At 54.0% G+C, this 14,102-nt stretch overlaps 1 protein-coding gene across 8 annotated transcripts in view; it reads left to right on the forward strand.

Moving 5' to 3' along the window:
• The window catches only part of MAMLD1 (mastermind like domain containing 1), a 121,903-nt gene that overhangs the window by 73,027 nt on the left and 34,774 nt on the right, over positions 1–14,102 (forward strand). For 7 of the 8 annotated variants that reach the window (XM_038588534.1, XM_038588536.1, XM_038588533.1 and 4 more), the window contains one exon: positions 9,745–11,601. In XM_038588534.1, coding sequence (XP_038444462.1) covers positions 9,745–11,601 — 1,857 coding nt within the window. Of the gene's footprint in view, positions 1–8,781; positions 8,803–9,744; positions 11,602–14,102 lie in introns of those variants that run through there. The other variant, XM_038588539.1, reaches the window with a different exon arrangement.

Here is a 14,102-nt window from a genome sequence, read left to right on the forward strand (position 1 = left end):
TTTACAGAAGTGAGCCTCGCATACAGCTCCTCAGAAGTACAACCAATGAGTAAAGGCAGATCTCCCTCGAATGACAAATGCTGCTGAGTAAACCATGTTAAAGGCTATTTTAGGACCACCAAGAATGTGTTTGCATTTTCAAGAGTGGAAAGAGAGAGAATATTTATTTGGCATGTACACCATCCTGGGCACTGTGCTCACTTTACATTTCTAAACTCATGTGATCTTATAACCAATCTGTGACGTGGGCCCTACTATCCCCATTTTGGTCGCTCAGCATTGTGAGCGAGTGAAATGCTGCTGAATGATACACTTAAGAAAGGCTCATTTAATGCTCTGTGAATTTAACCTCAATTCAAAAAAGAAAGAACACCTAAATTATTTCACAGTGCATATATATATGAAATCTGCACATTATACATCTTAAAAATCTCATCGTATCACCTGAATATATTCAATTTTTATTTGTCGATCATGCCTCACTCTACAAATCTTGAAAAAAAAAAGAGGACCTAAGCATGGGGAGGGTCTCTGGCCTGATCTGATGCCCCTTATCCCACATCCCCTCCCAGGCTCTGCATCTAAGGTGTCAGGGCTCAAACAGCCTGGTTGTAAACTCTCTTAACTGGGGTTGGTGTATCTGCAGACAGTTAGTAGATCTTAGAGTCAGAAGTTGGCACTCAGCTGCTAAAATGTGCTTATTCACAAGCATGTGACCTTCAGAAGGCACGAGACTAACCAGGTGGCTCTGGATTCTTCTCCCACCTACACAGCTGTTGAGTTTCTCATGCAAGGAAATTCCTGCCATGTTTGAAAGCCTGTTGCCATTTTACTTAGCCCATCGCTGGGCTACAGGCAGAAGGGAAGCCTCATTGTGCCTAAGCTTCAAGACTTATCCTCAAAACCTTCCAAGACCCCCAGTACCTAATTTTGTTCTTTTTTTTTTTAAGTCATCTCTACACCCAACATGGGGCTCAAACTCACAGCCCCGAGATCAGCAGTTGCATGCTCGACTGACTGAGCCAGCCAGGAGCCCCTAATTTTAATTTTGCTCTCTTCATGTAATATTCTCTTTTATAAAGAGGGGCCCCCAAACTGTGTAAAGTAGAGATCTGTAGCTGGGAACAGAGAGGGAGGGACTGAGCAATAAGCAACCACTTTTCTCTTTGCCCCATTTAAACCACTCAAGTTGCTGTCCCAGCAACAGGGAGGGGAGCCTTCCACAAAATCAGGACTGTCACCGTAGCCTTGACAGGGCCACTGCAATCCAGCAGGGCCTTGCTACAAGGGGAGAGATGCTCCTGCGCTCACCCGCGCAGGCAGAAGAAGCCTCTAGGGTTTTCTGGATGGAGCGCCATGACTGCCCCATGTGGTGCATGATTTCCACACGGCTCAAAATGACCCAGGACTTGTTTCCAGTCTTGGGATGATCAATGGCCAGTTGTTACCCCAGCTTAGCTCAGCCAGAAGCCACGTCCCTAAAATGCACCAAGTGCTCTAAAAACTCACTCGGCCCATTAGGGCCCAGACCAAGGGCTTCCCCACTGACCCCACTCCTAATCCCATCAGCATCCCAACCAATGCCTGAAGGAGCCCACATCTGGAGTCCCAGCCAATCTAGGGGTGCTCGTGAAAGGAAGGCCCGGGGAGCCGGGAGCCAGGCAGCAAGGGAGAGGGGATAAGAGCCTCCCATCCAATGTGTGGTCATCAGCCAAACTGAGGGCCTCACTGGGGGCTCTGTGGTATGGAGGCAGAGCCTACCGAATGAGAGTCCAGAGCCACCAGTGTGGCTGCATTCCACCTTCCTGGGTGGCTCTGACTGCTAGTCCCCCTGTGTATGTGCTCTGCTTAGAGATGTAGAAAGCTAGGGACAGGGTCAGTCACAGCCCAGGGCAACAGAGACACATTAACAACCTGACAACCAGACTTGACGGCCCGCCGCCCTAAGGGGTGTCGAGACCCCACTGGGTGACAGGGTGTCTGAGGATTACTGCTAGAGGGTATTTTCCCTTGGCGTTGTCACCCTCCGGATGAAGGGAAGTTTGGCTTTTATGGAAACTGCCAAGCCTCCTGGGTGGGGACTTTCCTTCCTCACCTCTGAAATCTTCTACCTCTCTGGAGCATTCTAGAAAAAGTGTTTTCTCGGGAGCTGCCTCCATGGATTCAACTACAATTTCTTTTAGCCATGAGGTAGACCAAGAGCTGACCTAGGCCACAGGGAATGAGAGCTCTGTGACCTCAATGTCACACTGCCCATACCTAACAGTCCATGGATGGGCCGGCCCGGTGGCGGGGCCGGGTGGGGGGAAGCTGCAGGCCTGAGGGGGTGTCCAGCCCCGGGGAGAGAGGCATTGCCTGGCAGCCAGGATGGTGCCTCCAGGGGCTGGGGAAGCAGTTAAGGGCAGGCAGGTGGGGGACGGAGGCCCAGACGACTGTCATGGCACATTGGCGAGTTCTCCTTCTGGATCCATCTCCAGGAACAGGCTTTCACACAGCATCACTGGTTTTCCCACGCCCCTCGAGGTGTCTGGGGGGCTGGCAGCCTTCCTGGGGACTGGTGACTTGGTAGGACTCTCATAGAATATACAAGTGAACAGGGCTCATTTGACCAAAATCGCAGGCCGCCTTTCTTGATTCAACTAGCTCAGACCAGCTGCGCTCAGGACTAGCACTGCTAATCCACACAGACACAGACATGCACAGACACACAAACACACACACACACACACACACACACACACATTGAAAGAATTATTGTTAAAAAGTCATAGATATTTGGGGAGGACCATAATTTGACACCCCAGCCCTGCCCGGATTGGGGAAGGTTATGCTTTCTGTAAGAGTGTCTGCAGTTGGCAACGGTGTGTATATCCTGCTTGTGGCAAGGGCACTTGTAGGTCATTGGGCTGTCCCTGACCTCGTGTCACCCCAGGGAGAGAGAGACCCTCTTGGTTCGGGGGGAGAGAATTCACCATTTCCCTACAGGAGCAGTCCAGGAAGAAAGTCACAGCATTACCTTACCGTAACTGGGACCCATTCCCTGTACAACTAGGGAAACTGAGGCCCAGAGTGGAGTAGGGAAGCACCGTCCAGAGAGAAGTGAGGAGGTGAGGCTCGAGTGACTGTCTTCATCCACTGACACCCAGGTCTGCCCAGAGGCCCTGGTGACCTCCACCATTGGGCGTGTGGCCTCCAGCCTTGGCTCTGCCTCTGCTTTTCCCCTTCTTTGCAGGGTTCTGGGCTTATCAGCCCAATTCTGGGGAAACACAGATGAAGCTTATTAGCCTGGGTCCTGCACAGACAGGATTGTCTAGACTGGGGGAGGGCCTTTGCCTTCCACCCCTGGTGACACTACATGGGAATGCGTTGGGAGGAAAGCAGGTCAGGGTTTCTTGCTGCATAGAAAGGCCAACCTGAGGGTAAGAGAAGCTGGCCCACGGGTGCATCCCTCCGTGGCTCCAGGCCTCACCAGTCTTAACATGCGTGGGAAGCACCAATCTGCCTCTAAGGGTCTGGAGGTTCTGACAAGCTAAGAGTGCAAGGCTAGTGCTCAAGAAACCCGTGTTTGGTGGCAGGATACTTCAAGTCCTCCTGGGGGGGGGGACAGTATGAGTTGTGAGCTCATGGAAGCTCTATGAGCCTAGAGGCGTGGGGGCCATTCCTAAGAGTTGCCAACTCTTCCAACTGGTGTGTGTACACTACAGAAAAGGAGAGTGCAGTTCTGGAAGATGCATTTGCTGGGGCTGCTGCTTAGATGGCCCTGGTAGAGGCTTGCTAAAGCCACAAGTGCTCAGGTTGGGACAGTGGAGGGCCACAGCAGGGTGGCAGCACCCAGGGAGAGTGGGGAGCAGTGGTGCAGGAGGTGGGGTTCTACAGGCAGCACCGCTGGCTGTCAGCACTAGGCTGCTCGCCCCCCCCACCCCTCCCTCCAGGCCTAGTGGGCATGTCCTCATCTGTCAGGGCCCATGCTGGAGGGCAGTGGCGCAGCATGGGGATCCAGGGCCCGCAGAACGAGATCACTAACAATTACTGCTCCCCATGTGCATGCTCTAATGAGGCTGTGAGGCCCACAGTGCTGAGTGCCTACTTTACAGAAGATACTGAGACTTAGAGAGGGGGAATGACCTGCCCACAGTCACACAGCAAATGGAGGAGCCAGGACTTAAACTCAGGCTTCCTGGTGCCCACCCAAGGCTCTGTGCCACACACCTCTGCCTGCCTCTGCCTGTATCGGGTACTGAGGTTGCAGCATCTGCTGGCTCAGGGCAAGACAGGGGCACCGACCAATCCCCTATCTGTAGGCTGAGACTCTTGCTCCAAATCACCTAGTAGCAGACATAAGTGCTTGAGTCAAATCGACTCCTCAGGAAGTCCGTTGGCATTCAGGGTTCCCTGCATTCCCAGCTATCCTGGGATCGTCCAGAACCTCATGCCCTGCAATTCTGGAAACACCAAAAATCCTGTTTGATCTACCAAAAGGTCAGTTTTGTCTTGTGAGCAGATTTTATTGAAACATAAACATGCAAATGAAATCTATACTATACACATGGATACATCTCCCCTGCGTATATCCAGGTATATTCTTTCCCTCGCTCCCTTCCATCCCCTCTCTGCTTCTGCAAGCCCAATCCTGCTCCATCATTGTCTTAGCTACTCTGGGGCTGCCTCCACCGTGCCCCACCATGTCTCTATTCCATCCTTCTGGGCAAGTCTACTAGGGACCATCCTGAAGCTGGTCTAATCTAGTTGGCCAACATCAGGTTCTTGGACACTCAAGGAATATAGAACTAGTACCAAAGAAAGATTTGAGAGAGAGGCTGAGAGAAGTAGCAAGCAGATTGGCCTAAGCTGGCCTGCGGGAGGCACCAGGGCAGGAGAAGGTGAAAGCTAATAGTGAACACCTTTCTGACACCTCTGGCCTCCTACGTTCTTACCCAGCAGGAACGGTGCATATTTCTGCTGGCCTGTTGGTGTCCATGTTAAAGCTCCGGCTAGAGTTTCCATAATTAAGTGTTTATAACAGGCTGCTAGATTTCTTTCAGAAGAGTGATGTATTTATGTATTTTACATGTATATATATTTAGAATATGTTTTATATATATACATGTACGTAGATCATATGCTTTTTCCTCCTTATGCCCACTTTATGAGCCTAGACTGTACTCTTATCATCTAGACCTTTGCCAAGAAATCCCTTTTCGTCCTTCTGGACTAAAAATGTAGAAAGGCAAGAATCACCATGGCATTGTTCAGACAGAACCAGAAATAATATTGACTTCAGAGCTGAACTCAGCCCCTGTCAGAAGGGTTGCCTTACTTTTCTCATATTGAGGGGGCGGGGAAGCCACCACATGCTCTCAAGTACATTTTAAAAAGTGTTCATACGGTTATGGGGATCACATCAGTGGCTCTCTGCCTGCTTATGAAATGGGACTCCGCAGGCATTCGGGATTGGAGATGGCCGTTCCTTTCTAGAAGAAGCCAGGGAACCTCCTCACCAGCCCGCGCCCCCCTCCTCCGCCCCCAAACACCTGTGAGCGCTGAGGCTGGGAGTTGGGACACCTGGGGTCTAGCGTCCTTGTCCACTAACTAGCTGTGTGACCACAAGCAAGTCACATCCCATTCCGTTTTCTGTAAAAGGAGAAAATGGAGATGTGCCCTCTAGAAATCCTGCCACTGTCTACTGATTTACTTAATTTTTTTTCTTCTGATTTGCTTATTACTAAAAGCCATCTCCCAGTGAGTGGGCAGGATCATGTGCAATACGTGGCCTAAGGAAGCAGATAGCTGAGACCAATAGTTTGCCATCCGAGTCCACAGAGACTACACAATGGCACACGTGCAAGACTGGAAGGTTTATTTAGAAGGGTCTGGAAGCCTAGTGAGGGATGTTTTCCAGTTGCTTGAGAGGGAAATCATTCCACAGTAGCAGCTTCTGTTGCACTTGCTCTGAAATGGTGACCTTGGGATAAGTCAGCACCACGCAGCCTGGCCCAGTAGGCCTCGGCCCGGCACCCGCTGGCCCAGGTGACCCGGCGAAGGTGCCAGTGTGGGGATGAGGGAAAGCCCAGGCGGCTGCGAGAAATAGAGACGAGCAGCACATCCCAGGCCGGCCCAACAGAAGGCATGACAGCCGGCCTGTATCCAGGGACAGAAGTTGGGAGACCTGGTCCGCAGACCTCCTTGCTGTGAACACAGGCACCTTCCCCCAGCTTGGCTGAGGTTCTGGCCGTGTAGCCGGGGTGCTTCAGGCTGGCTGTCAAAAGCTCTCAGCATAAAACCCGAAACCCAGAGCCAAGATCTCCCACAAAGCCATTGAAAGAGGGAAGCGCACACGAGGGTCCCGGCTGCCCTGCTGAAGCCATCCTCAGCCAGCATCCACACCCCCTGCCACTGCGCCCCTAGGGACAGCAAGGCCACCCTGGCCCCTGATTAGGCATCCTCCCCAAGTGTCCAGTGGGGCACTGAGCTGCCAACTTGGTGCAGCAAGGGCGGCATCCACTCGGGCAAATTGGATTCACTGGTACCAGCTAGCCCTCCCACACCCTGCAGGGGCACCCTGGGGTCTGCTTCACTGTTGAGGAGCCGGCTGGCTTCCAGAATTGGAACTGAGTGGGGAGCATTGGCTTGGGGGCCTGGAAAGTTGTATGCATGTGCCCCCTCATTTGGGAGACGTAGGGAGTGCTTTCCCTTGCCAGGGGTTCCTCATGCGAGCTGTGGGATCTCGTGGTGGTGCCAGGTCTCTCCCCATGCCCTGCTACCTAGGTCCCAAGCAGGTCATGGCAGACTGACAATTAAAGAAATGTCCAGGAAACTGCAGAGTCCACCAGGGATTCTAGGTTGCTGCAGCAGCTCACAGCCCCTGCCTTCCCTTCCATCCCATTCCTCACACCCCATCCACACCCCCTGCCTGGTGCTACGGGGACTTCAGTGTCATCAGGCCTGTGCCGTGGTCCACGACTTCCCCAGCAGCACGCCGGACCTGGCCACTGCCAGCTCGGGCTCCCTGCAGGGGATCCAGGGTCAAACCCACCCTCACTCATCCCTTATTCATCCATTCCATCACTTTCTACTCTCAATATATTGGAATTCTTTGAACTCCCTTGGGAGAATGTCAAGGAAACGAAATTTCAGTTTGGGATTCCGTGACTTGTTTGCGGGCTGCCCCTCTAGTTGATTGAATGAATGGCCAGGAAACATGTAGCAGAGGTCCCTGTGTGCCAGGTCATCTGGATTCATTTGTCCGTTGATTCATTCAGCTGCTATTTACTGAACACCTGCTGTGGACTGATACAGACTCCACTGCCCCTGGAAGGAAGAGTGGGCGCAGATGACCAGATAAGCCTCTTCTTGGCCCGCTCCACCCTCCACGGCCCATTCTTGCCGGCCCTACGGCCTTCAGCCCCAGATGGATTGGACACCAGAGCTGCCCCTCAAAGTCCCGTTGTCTGTGTTGCAAAGAAGAGGCAAATAAGGAAGCAGGTTCCCTCACTCCAGCTAGTGGAGCCCCTTCCGTGGAAGTGAGACAGTGTCCTGTCACCAGGGTGGACAAAGGCAGTGGCTTGTGAGGCAGCCAAGGGGTCAAGGAGAGGGCCCAGGATGCCCAGGCCCTGTTACCCTCTAGCCAAGTGGCTCTGGGCAAGCCCTTCCCCTTCTCTGGGTGCCAGGGCCCCTGCCTCTCCCAGGACAGCATCAGACTTCCAAGGCCCTTGCGTGGCTGCCCTTGGTAATGGCAGCCACCAGTTAGGGAGGATTTACTAGGTGCCATCGAATCTGCCTCATTTTACTTACTACTCAGAGCAGCATCATGAGACAAGGACTAAAATCATGCTCCTTTTACAAAGGAAGAATCCAGAACCAGGGCCTTTTGCCACACTGCCCCCACTCGTGCTCTGGGCCAGTGCTCCTCAACTTGGCTGTGCATTTAGAACCAGGAGCTTTGGAAAACCTCAGATCTCTGGGCCCTGTTCTGGGTGAGACTGAAGCAGTTCATTTGTAGGGGGAGACCCTGGGAATCTGGATGTTTCTAAGTGACTCTGATGAGCACCGGGCCTGGGATGTCTAGCCCCGGGAGATATCTTTCGATGTTCACTGTGTCGTGAGAGTTGTGGCCAGTGTGGTGCTAGCAGGTGGCCTCCCCATGCACATTGACCCTACCGCCACCCCCCACCCTACTACCCCCCACCCCCCGCCACTCCAATGAGCCAAACATGACAGATGTCTAAGGACTGAAAACGAATGTCCCAGTCAGCCTTCTAAAGCTAAACAGGGATTTCTTACTGAAAAATTGCATCTAGAGAAATACAGTTGACCCTTAAACAATGCAGGTGTGAGCTGCATGGGTCTGCTGATAGGCAGTTTTTTTCGATAGAAGCAAGACCGTGCTGTAAATCTATGTCATGATTTCCCTAATGACATTTTCTTTTTTTCTAGCTTACTTGGTTATAAGAATCCAGTACATGATACATATAACACCCCAAATCTGTGTTAACCGACTTGCTGTGAGGCTCCCAGTCCACAGAGGGCTATTAGTAGTTAAGTTTTGGGAGGAGTCCAAAGATAGAGTCGGATTTTTGACCATGGGGCATTTTGCAAGGATCCACAGTACATCTGTTCTGCTGAGGGTATGTAGGTGACTTCCAGAGCCCCACTCTTCCCACACAGTCCCCCAGTCCACCCCACTCTACTTGCAGGTCACGGTCATGAACATGACAGCCACAGATGACTGTATGAAGCCTTGAATGAGTAGGAAGCACTGCATCACTAACTGCTTTGTTCCCAAAAGCTATGCTTTTGTAAATGGTGAGCAGCTCCCCCAAGGTGCAGATCGCAGATTGGGTCCTTTTCCTGTTGCTCCATATCTCCCCGACCTGAGGATGCATCTGCAGAGAGGAATTTCTTATTTAGATAGCTTTATACTTTGGGGGGGGGGCGGGGGGCGGTGGTTAGGAGGCATTCTCACTAAAAACAAACAAGCAATTCCAAACTGCAGAGAATAGAAAGGGACTCGCCAGTCACCCCCAAGAGCTGACTACTCCACGTGGTCGTATGTATGTTCTTCCAAGTGATTTTTGTATGCACCGAGCGAGCTGTGTGTGTGTGTGTACAAAAATAAAAGAGCCCGTGCACCCCATGACTGTTCTGCACTTGTGTTTCCGCTGAACAGTATAGCCCAGACAGCTACCCGAAAGCACACACCCAGATCCCCTTTGCTCTAGAGGCTCTGCTGTGTTCCATTGTTTTGCCACAGTCTGCTAGGTTTAACCAAGACAGGGAGGCAACCTAAAAGTTCAATGTCTGTGTCCTGCTTTTCCTTTTTAGAAACGGGGGTATCTGTAGACAGGTAGGAATTGGAAGTACCTGAAGTTCTTCCAGTGTGCCCTCAAATGCCTGTCTGGGGCACAGTGCGTTCTGTGGCTTCCGCATAGTTGAGCTGAGCTCCCCCCTTACGTGGGCAGAGAAGATCCTTTGTGGGACTTCCTGTGGCGTTTAGTACACAGACAACATAATGCCTAATTTGAAGTGTAACAAGACAGTTTAAGTGAAACACAGCAACAAAGAAGCAAGCATTAAGGTTCCCAAAATAGGCTGTATTGTATAGTTTTGACAACTATAAGTCTTGAAACTGAGAGATGTTTTATCTTGCAAGTTTCCTGTTCATTAGCTTTAATGTGCCAAGGCTTTATACAAATTTTCTCTCCCTCTCTCTCTCCTGCTCTCTCTCTCTCTCTCTATCTGCCACAGGGAACCTTTAAAAGGAGACAGGAAGCAGATAATTTCCAGTTTCCAGGCATGGCTGACGGGGGTTACCCTAATAAAATCAAGAGGCCCTGCCTGGAAGATGTCACCCTTTCCATGGGCCCCAGTGCCCACCCCAGCACGTCGTGCGCAGAGCTGCAGGTCCCTCCGCTGACAATGAACCCTAGTCCCGCAGCTGTGGGAGTAGCAAGCCACTCATTACCGCTCGAGACTAATCCCCTGAACGGCAGCGTCATGGGCTCGCCATTCGTGTTGCCACCCGCTGCAGAGCTGGGAGTCAAAGGGCCTGCCGGTCCCTACTATGACAAAGCCGGCAGCGTGCCAGCCGTGGACCAGGAACTTCAAGATCTCCTGGAAGAGCTAACAAAGATTCAAGAACCTTCTCCAAATGACCTGGATCTTGAGAAGATACTGGGGAGCAAGCCAGAAGAACCACTGGTCCTAGAGCACCCGCAGGCGACCCTCGGTGCACCTGCCAAGCCTTCGGCTGCGATTCCTCACCTGGAGAGCCTGGCCACCAGCAAGGAGTTCACCTCCAGCTGCAGCCAGCTGCCCGGCGCCGCCACATCGCTTCACGTCCCACCCTCCCCAGGGGGGCTCAACTACGTGATCCCCTCGGCCAGTAAGCAGGTGGCCTCCCCGGGCTCTTCGGCGGCGGCAGCAGCAGCGGCGGCAGCGGCAGCAGCAGCATCGCAGGCCAAGAGCCAGGTCCAGGGGATGCTCCCCGTCACCGTGCCCGCCCTCCAGGTGCCTCAGTGGCATCACGCCCACCAGCTGAAGGCACTGGCGGCCAGCAAGCAGGGGGCCACTGCCAGGCAGCCAGGGACCACCCCCAGCTGGTCGAGCCTGCCGCCGCCCGGCCCGTCCCCATCCTACCGCCCGGTGCCATCGCCGCACCCACCACCACCGCCGCCACCACCGCCGCCTCCACCACCGCCGCCACCGCAGTTCAGCCCGCAGAGCCTCATGGTGTCCTGCATGGCGTCCAGCAACCTGCCGGGGAGCTCGTTCCAAGCCTCCCCCAACGCCTTACTCGCCAGCATGGCCTCGGCCAGCAGCGCCGGCCTCGGGCCCCCCATGCTCTACACTCCCGACAAGCTCCCCAGCCCTGCGCTCAGCCAGCAGCCGCCCTTCAGCCCGCAGAGCTCCATCCTGGCCAACCTGGTGTCCTCGGGCGTCAAGAGCCCCCCGGGCCACCTGCTATCTGCTCTGCCCACCAGCAACCCGGGGCCGTCGCCGCCCTACCGGCCCGAGAAGCTGTCCAGCCCGGGCCTGCCGCAGCAGTCCTTCACCCCACAGTGCTCCCTGATCCGGAGCCTCACCCCCTCCTCCAGCAACCCGCTTGCGCAGCCGCCGCCGCCACCGCCGCCACCGCCCCCACCGCCCCAGCAGCCGGCGAATGCCATCTTCAAGTCCATGACCACCAACTCACCCAAGACCCTGAGCATGATCATGCAGCAGGGGCTGGCCAGCCCCGGCCCGGGAGCCCCGGAGCCCTTTACCTTTGGCAACACCAAGCCCCTGTCGCATTTCGTGTCTGAGCCGGGCCCCCAGAAGATGCCCTCCGTGCCCTCCGCCTCTCGGCAGCCGTCCCTGCTCCACTACCTGCAGCAGCCGCCGCCGACCTCTTCGGCCACCGCCTCGTCCACCACCACGGCCACCTTGCAGCTGCAGCAGCAGCAGCAGCAGCAGCAACAGCAGCAGCAACAGCAGCAGCATCAGCAGCATCAGCAGCATCAGCAGCCCGACCACTCGTCGTTCCTCCTGCAGCAGATGATGCAGCAGCCCCAGCGCTTTCAGCGGTCAGTGGCCCCGGACTCCATGCCTTCTCTGCCCAGACAGGTAAGACGACTCGCGTCCGCTCACGTTCCTTGGTTTTGGAAATGAGATCCGTGTCTTGTGCCGTTGGTAACCTGGCCTTGGAGGCAAATTTGGCTGCAGTCCTCTCCAAGATGGGACTTGACTCTGGAAAAGTCTATTTAAGCCAGCTAATTCTGCATGGTCCAAATGCAGTATTAACGAGGCCAGGGTTATGGTTTCGGTTCCTGTGCAGGCTGCTAAACTCCCCTGAGAGGAAAAATGCACCCAGAAGGTGCTGGCAGGGGAAGGAACCAGGGGAGACAAGTCCCCGCACCGGGCTGCATGGTGGGTTCCCTCACACAGGACTAGCGGAGGCTTCGCAGGATGCAAGGAAATTGCATCGAAGTCTTCCAGTCTTGTCACTGCTGGCATAAGGCTGCACACTGAGCCTTCTAGAAATGGCACAGCACACTTCTGCTGAGCAGCTGCAGCGTGCCCTTCCAGCACTGCGCTGGACACTGAGGCAGGTCCTAAATGGAAAGGGCAGATACTTAGAAAGGACTTACTCTTAGCATCTCCGTTCTACAAAGAAACTGAGGCTCGCAGAGTTGGAATGACTTGCCCAGAGTCACATAGGTAGCCAGGGGCAGAGCAGGCACTGGAAACCAGGAAGTCCTAGTCCAGAGCCGGTGCTCCTCTCAAAATCACTGTGACTTCTCCCTCTCCCTCATCTCCTGCAATCTGATTGATCAATCACTGGACTCAGCTGATCCTTCCCCGGGGGGTGTCGACCATGATTTTCCCTTGCCATTGCTCTGACCCCTGCCTGTATTGGTTATCTCTTGCCCGATGGCAAATTACTCTAAAACATCCACTTAAAACAACACATGTGTATTAAGTCACAGTTTCTGTGGGCAGGGAGTCCTGGCATCACCTTGCTGGGTCTTCTGGCCTTGAGTCACTCTTAAGGTTGTGGTCACCTCGAGCTCGACTGGGAAGGTTCTGCTTCCAGGCTCACTCCCGAGCTTGTTGGCAGGAAGTGGTTCCTTGCAGGTGGTTGGACCAAGGCCTCAGTTCCTCATGAGCTGTTGGCTAGTGGCCTCCTTTGGTTCCTTGCCATGTGGCCCTCTTCGTAGAGCATCTCACAACATGGCAGCCGACTTCATCTGAGTAAGCAAGACAGAATGTGCCAGCAAGAGAGACAGAGGGAGTGCCAGCTAGTCAGAGGTCACAGTCTTTAGAATCTCATCTTGACAGCGACATCCCGTCACTTCTGCTGTGTTCTGTTCATTAGACACGAGCATGAAGGTGTGAACACCAGGAGACGGGGGTCGTTGGGGACCATGTCAGTTACCTGCCTGCCCGGGGCACTGTCCATTCTGGTCCCTCCTTTCCATTGCCTTCAGCCATCCCTGAGTTCAGGTCCTCTTGTTTCTTTGTCTGAACTCAGAGTTGACTCTTACAGTGGTTTCCCCCAGTAAACCAGCCATCACTCAAACCATCACCTTCAAGAGACCAGATATAATAGAGAACTGATCATGTTTCACAATTGCTCAGAAGATTCCAGAGGCCCATCACCTGGCTCCCTCTACCTTCTTAGACTTGGTGTTCATCGGGGTCCATCCAGCGCTTCACTTGTATCATCCGAAGTGCTTATAGTTCCTGGCCCACTCTGCATTCTCGATCCTACTGCTACCATTCCCTGGGCCTGGCTCTCCCTTCCCACCTTCTCCCTCCTGTCCCACTCCTTTGGCTCCCAAGTCTCAGGCACCATCTGCTCCAGGAAGCTTCTCCATGACCATCGTCAGTACTTCTGTCTCCCACACTGCCTCCATCTTCTGTAGAGCAGCCAAGGAGGACAGCCTGGCCAGGGACCTGGCCTAAGGGAAGCGCCCATCAGGGCTGACCTCTTTTCTGAGGGCCCTGGGTGAGTGTGACCGGGGCTGCCCCTGGAGGATAGAGACCGTGTCTTTCCCCTCCATGCCTCATGAAGCATAAGCAGGCAGAGAGCTCCGCACCGGGGAACTGGTGCAGTTCGGCAGCACTTGTGTCTGAGTATGTGGTGGGCTACCTGCCATCTCTTTTCAGGGAGCACCAGCCCCAGTGCTGGAACTCTCACCCTAGCAGGCAAGGTCCTCGGCCTGGAGACATGTCACCATCTCACGCTGTGAACCATGTGGGGTTCCCCCCACCCCCAGTGGAGTACATTTGTAGCCTGACAGTGTAGCCTCAGAACCAGATCTGCTGGCTCAGAAGCAGAATCTTTAATGACTGGAGGCATGAAAATCACACCCAACTGATTACCTAGGTGAGCCAGAGAAAGTGCTCAGGAGAAAGAGGGAGCAGCCAAGCTCCCTGAGGCTAGGAGGATCTCAGGTGACCACCATCAGCCAAGGGGAGGGCAGGAGGGGGCACAAATGGGAGGCTACCACTGCCAACAGCTGCCTTCCCTGCCAGCACTGGCCAGTGCCCACAGGCCATGCATGCAACTCAGTACTTCACCTGCCTTTTTCCACTTGAGTTCCCAGAGATAGAGATAGAGT

This window comes from Canis lupus, chromosome X (genome assembly GCF_011100685.1).
Source record: "Canis lupus familiaris isolate Mischka breed German Shepherd chromosome X, alternate assembly UU_Cfam_GSD_1.0, whole genome shotgun sequence".
NCBI lineage: Eukaryota > Metazoa > Chordata > Mammalia > Carnivora > Canidae > Canis > Canis lupus.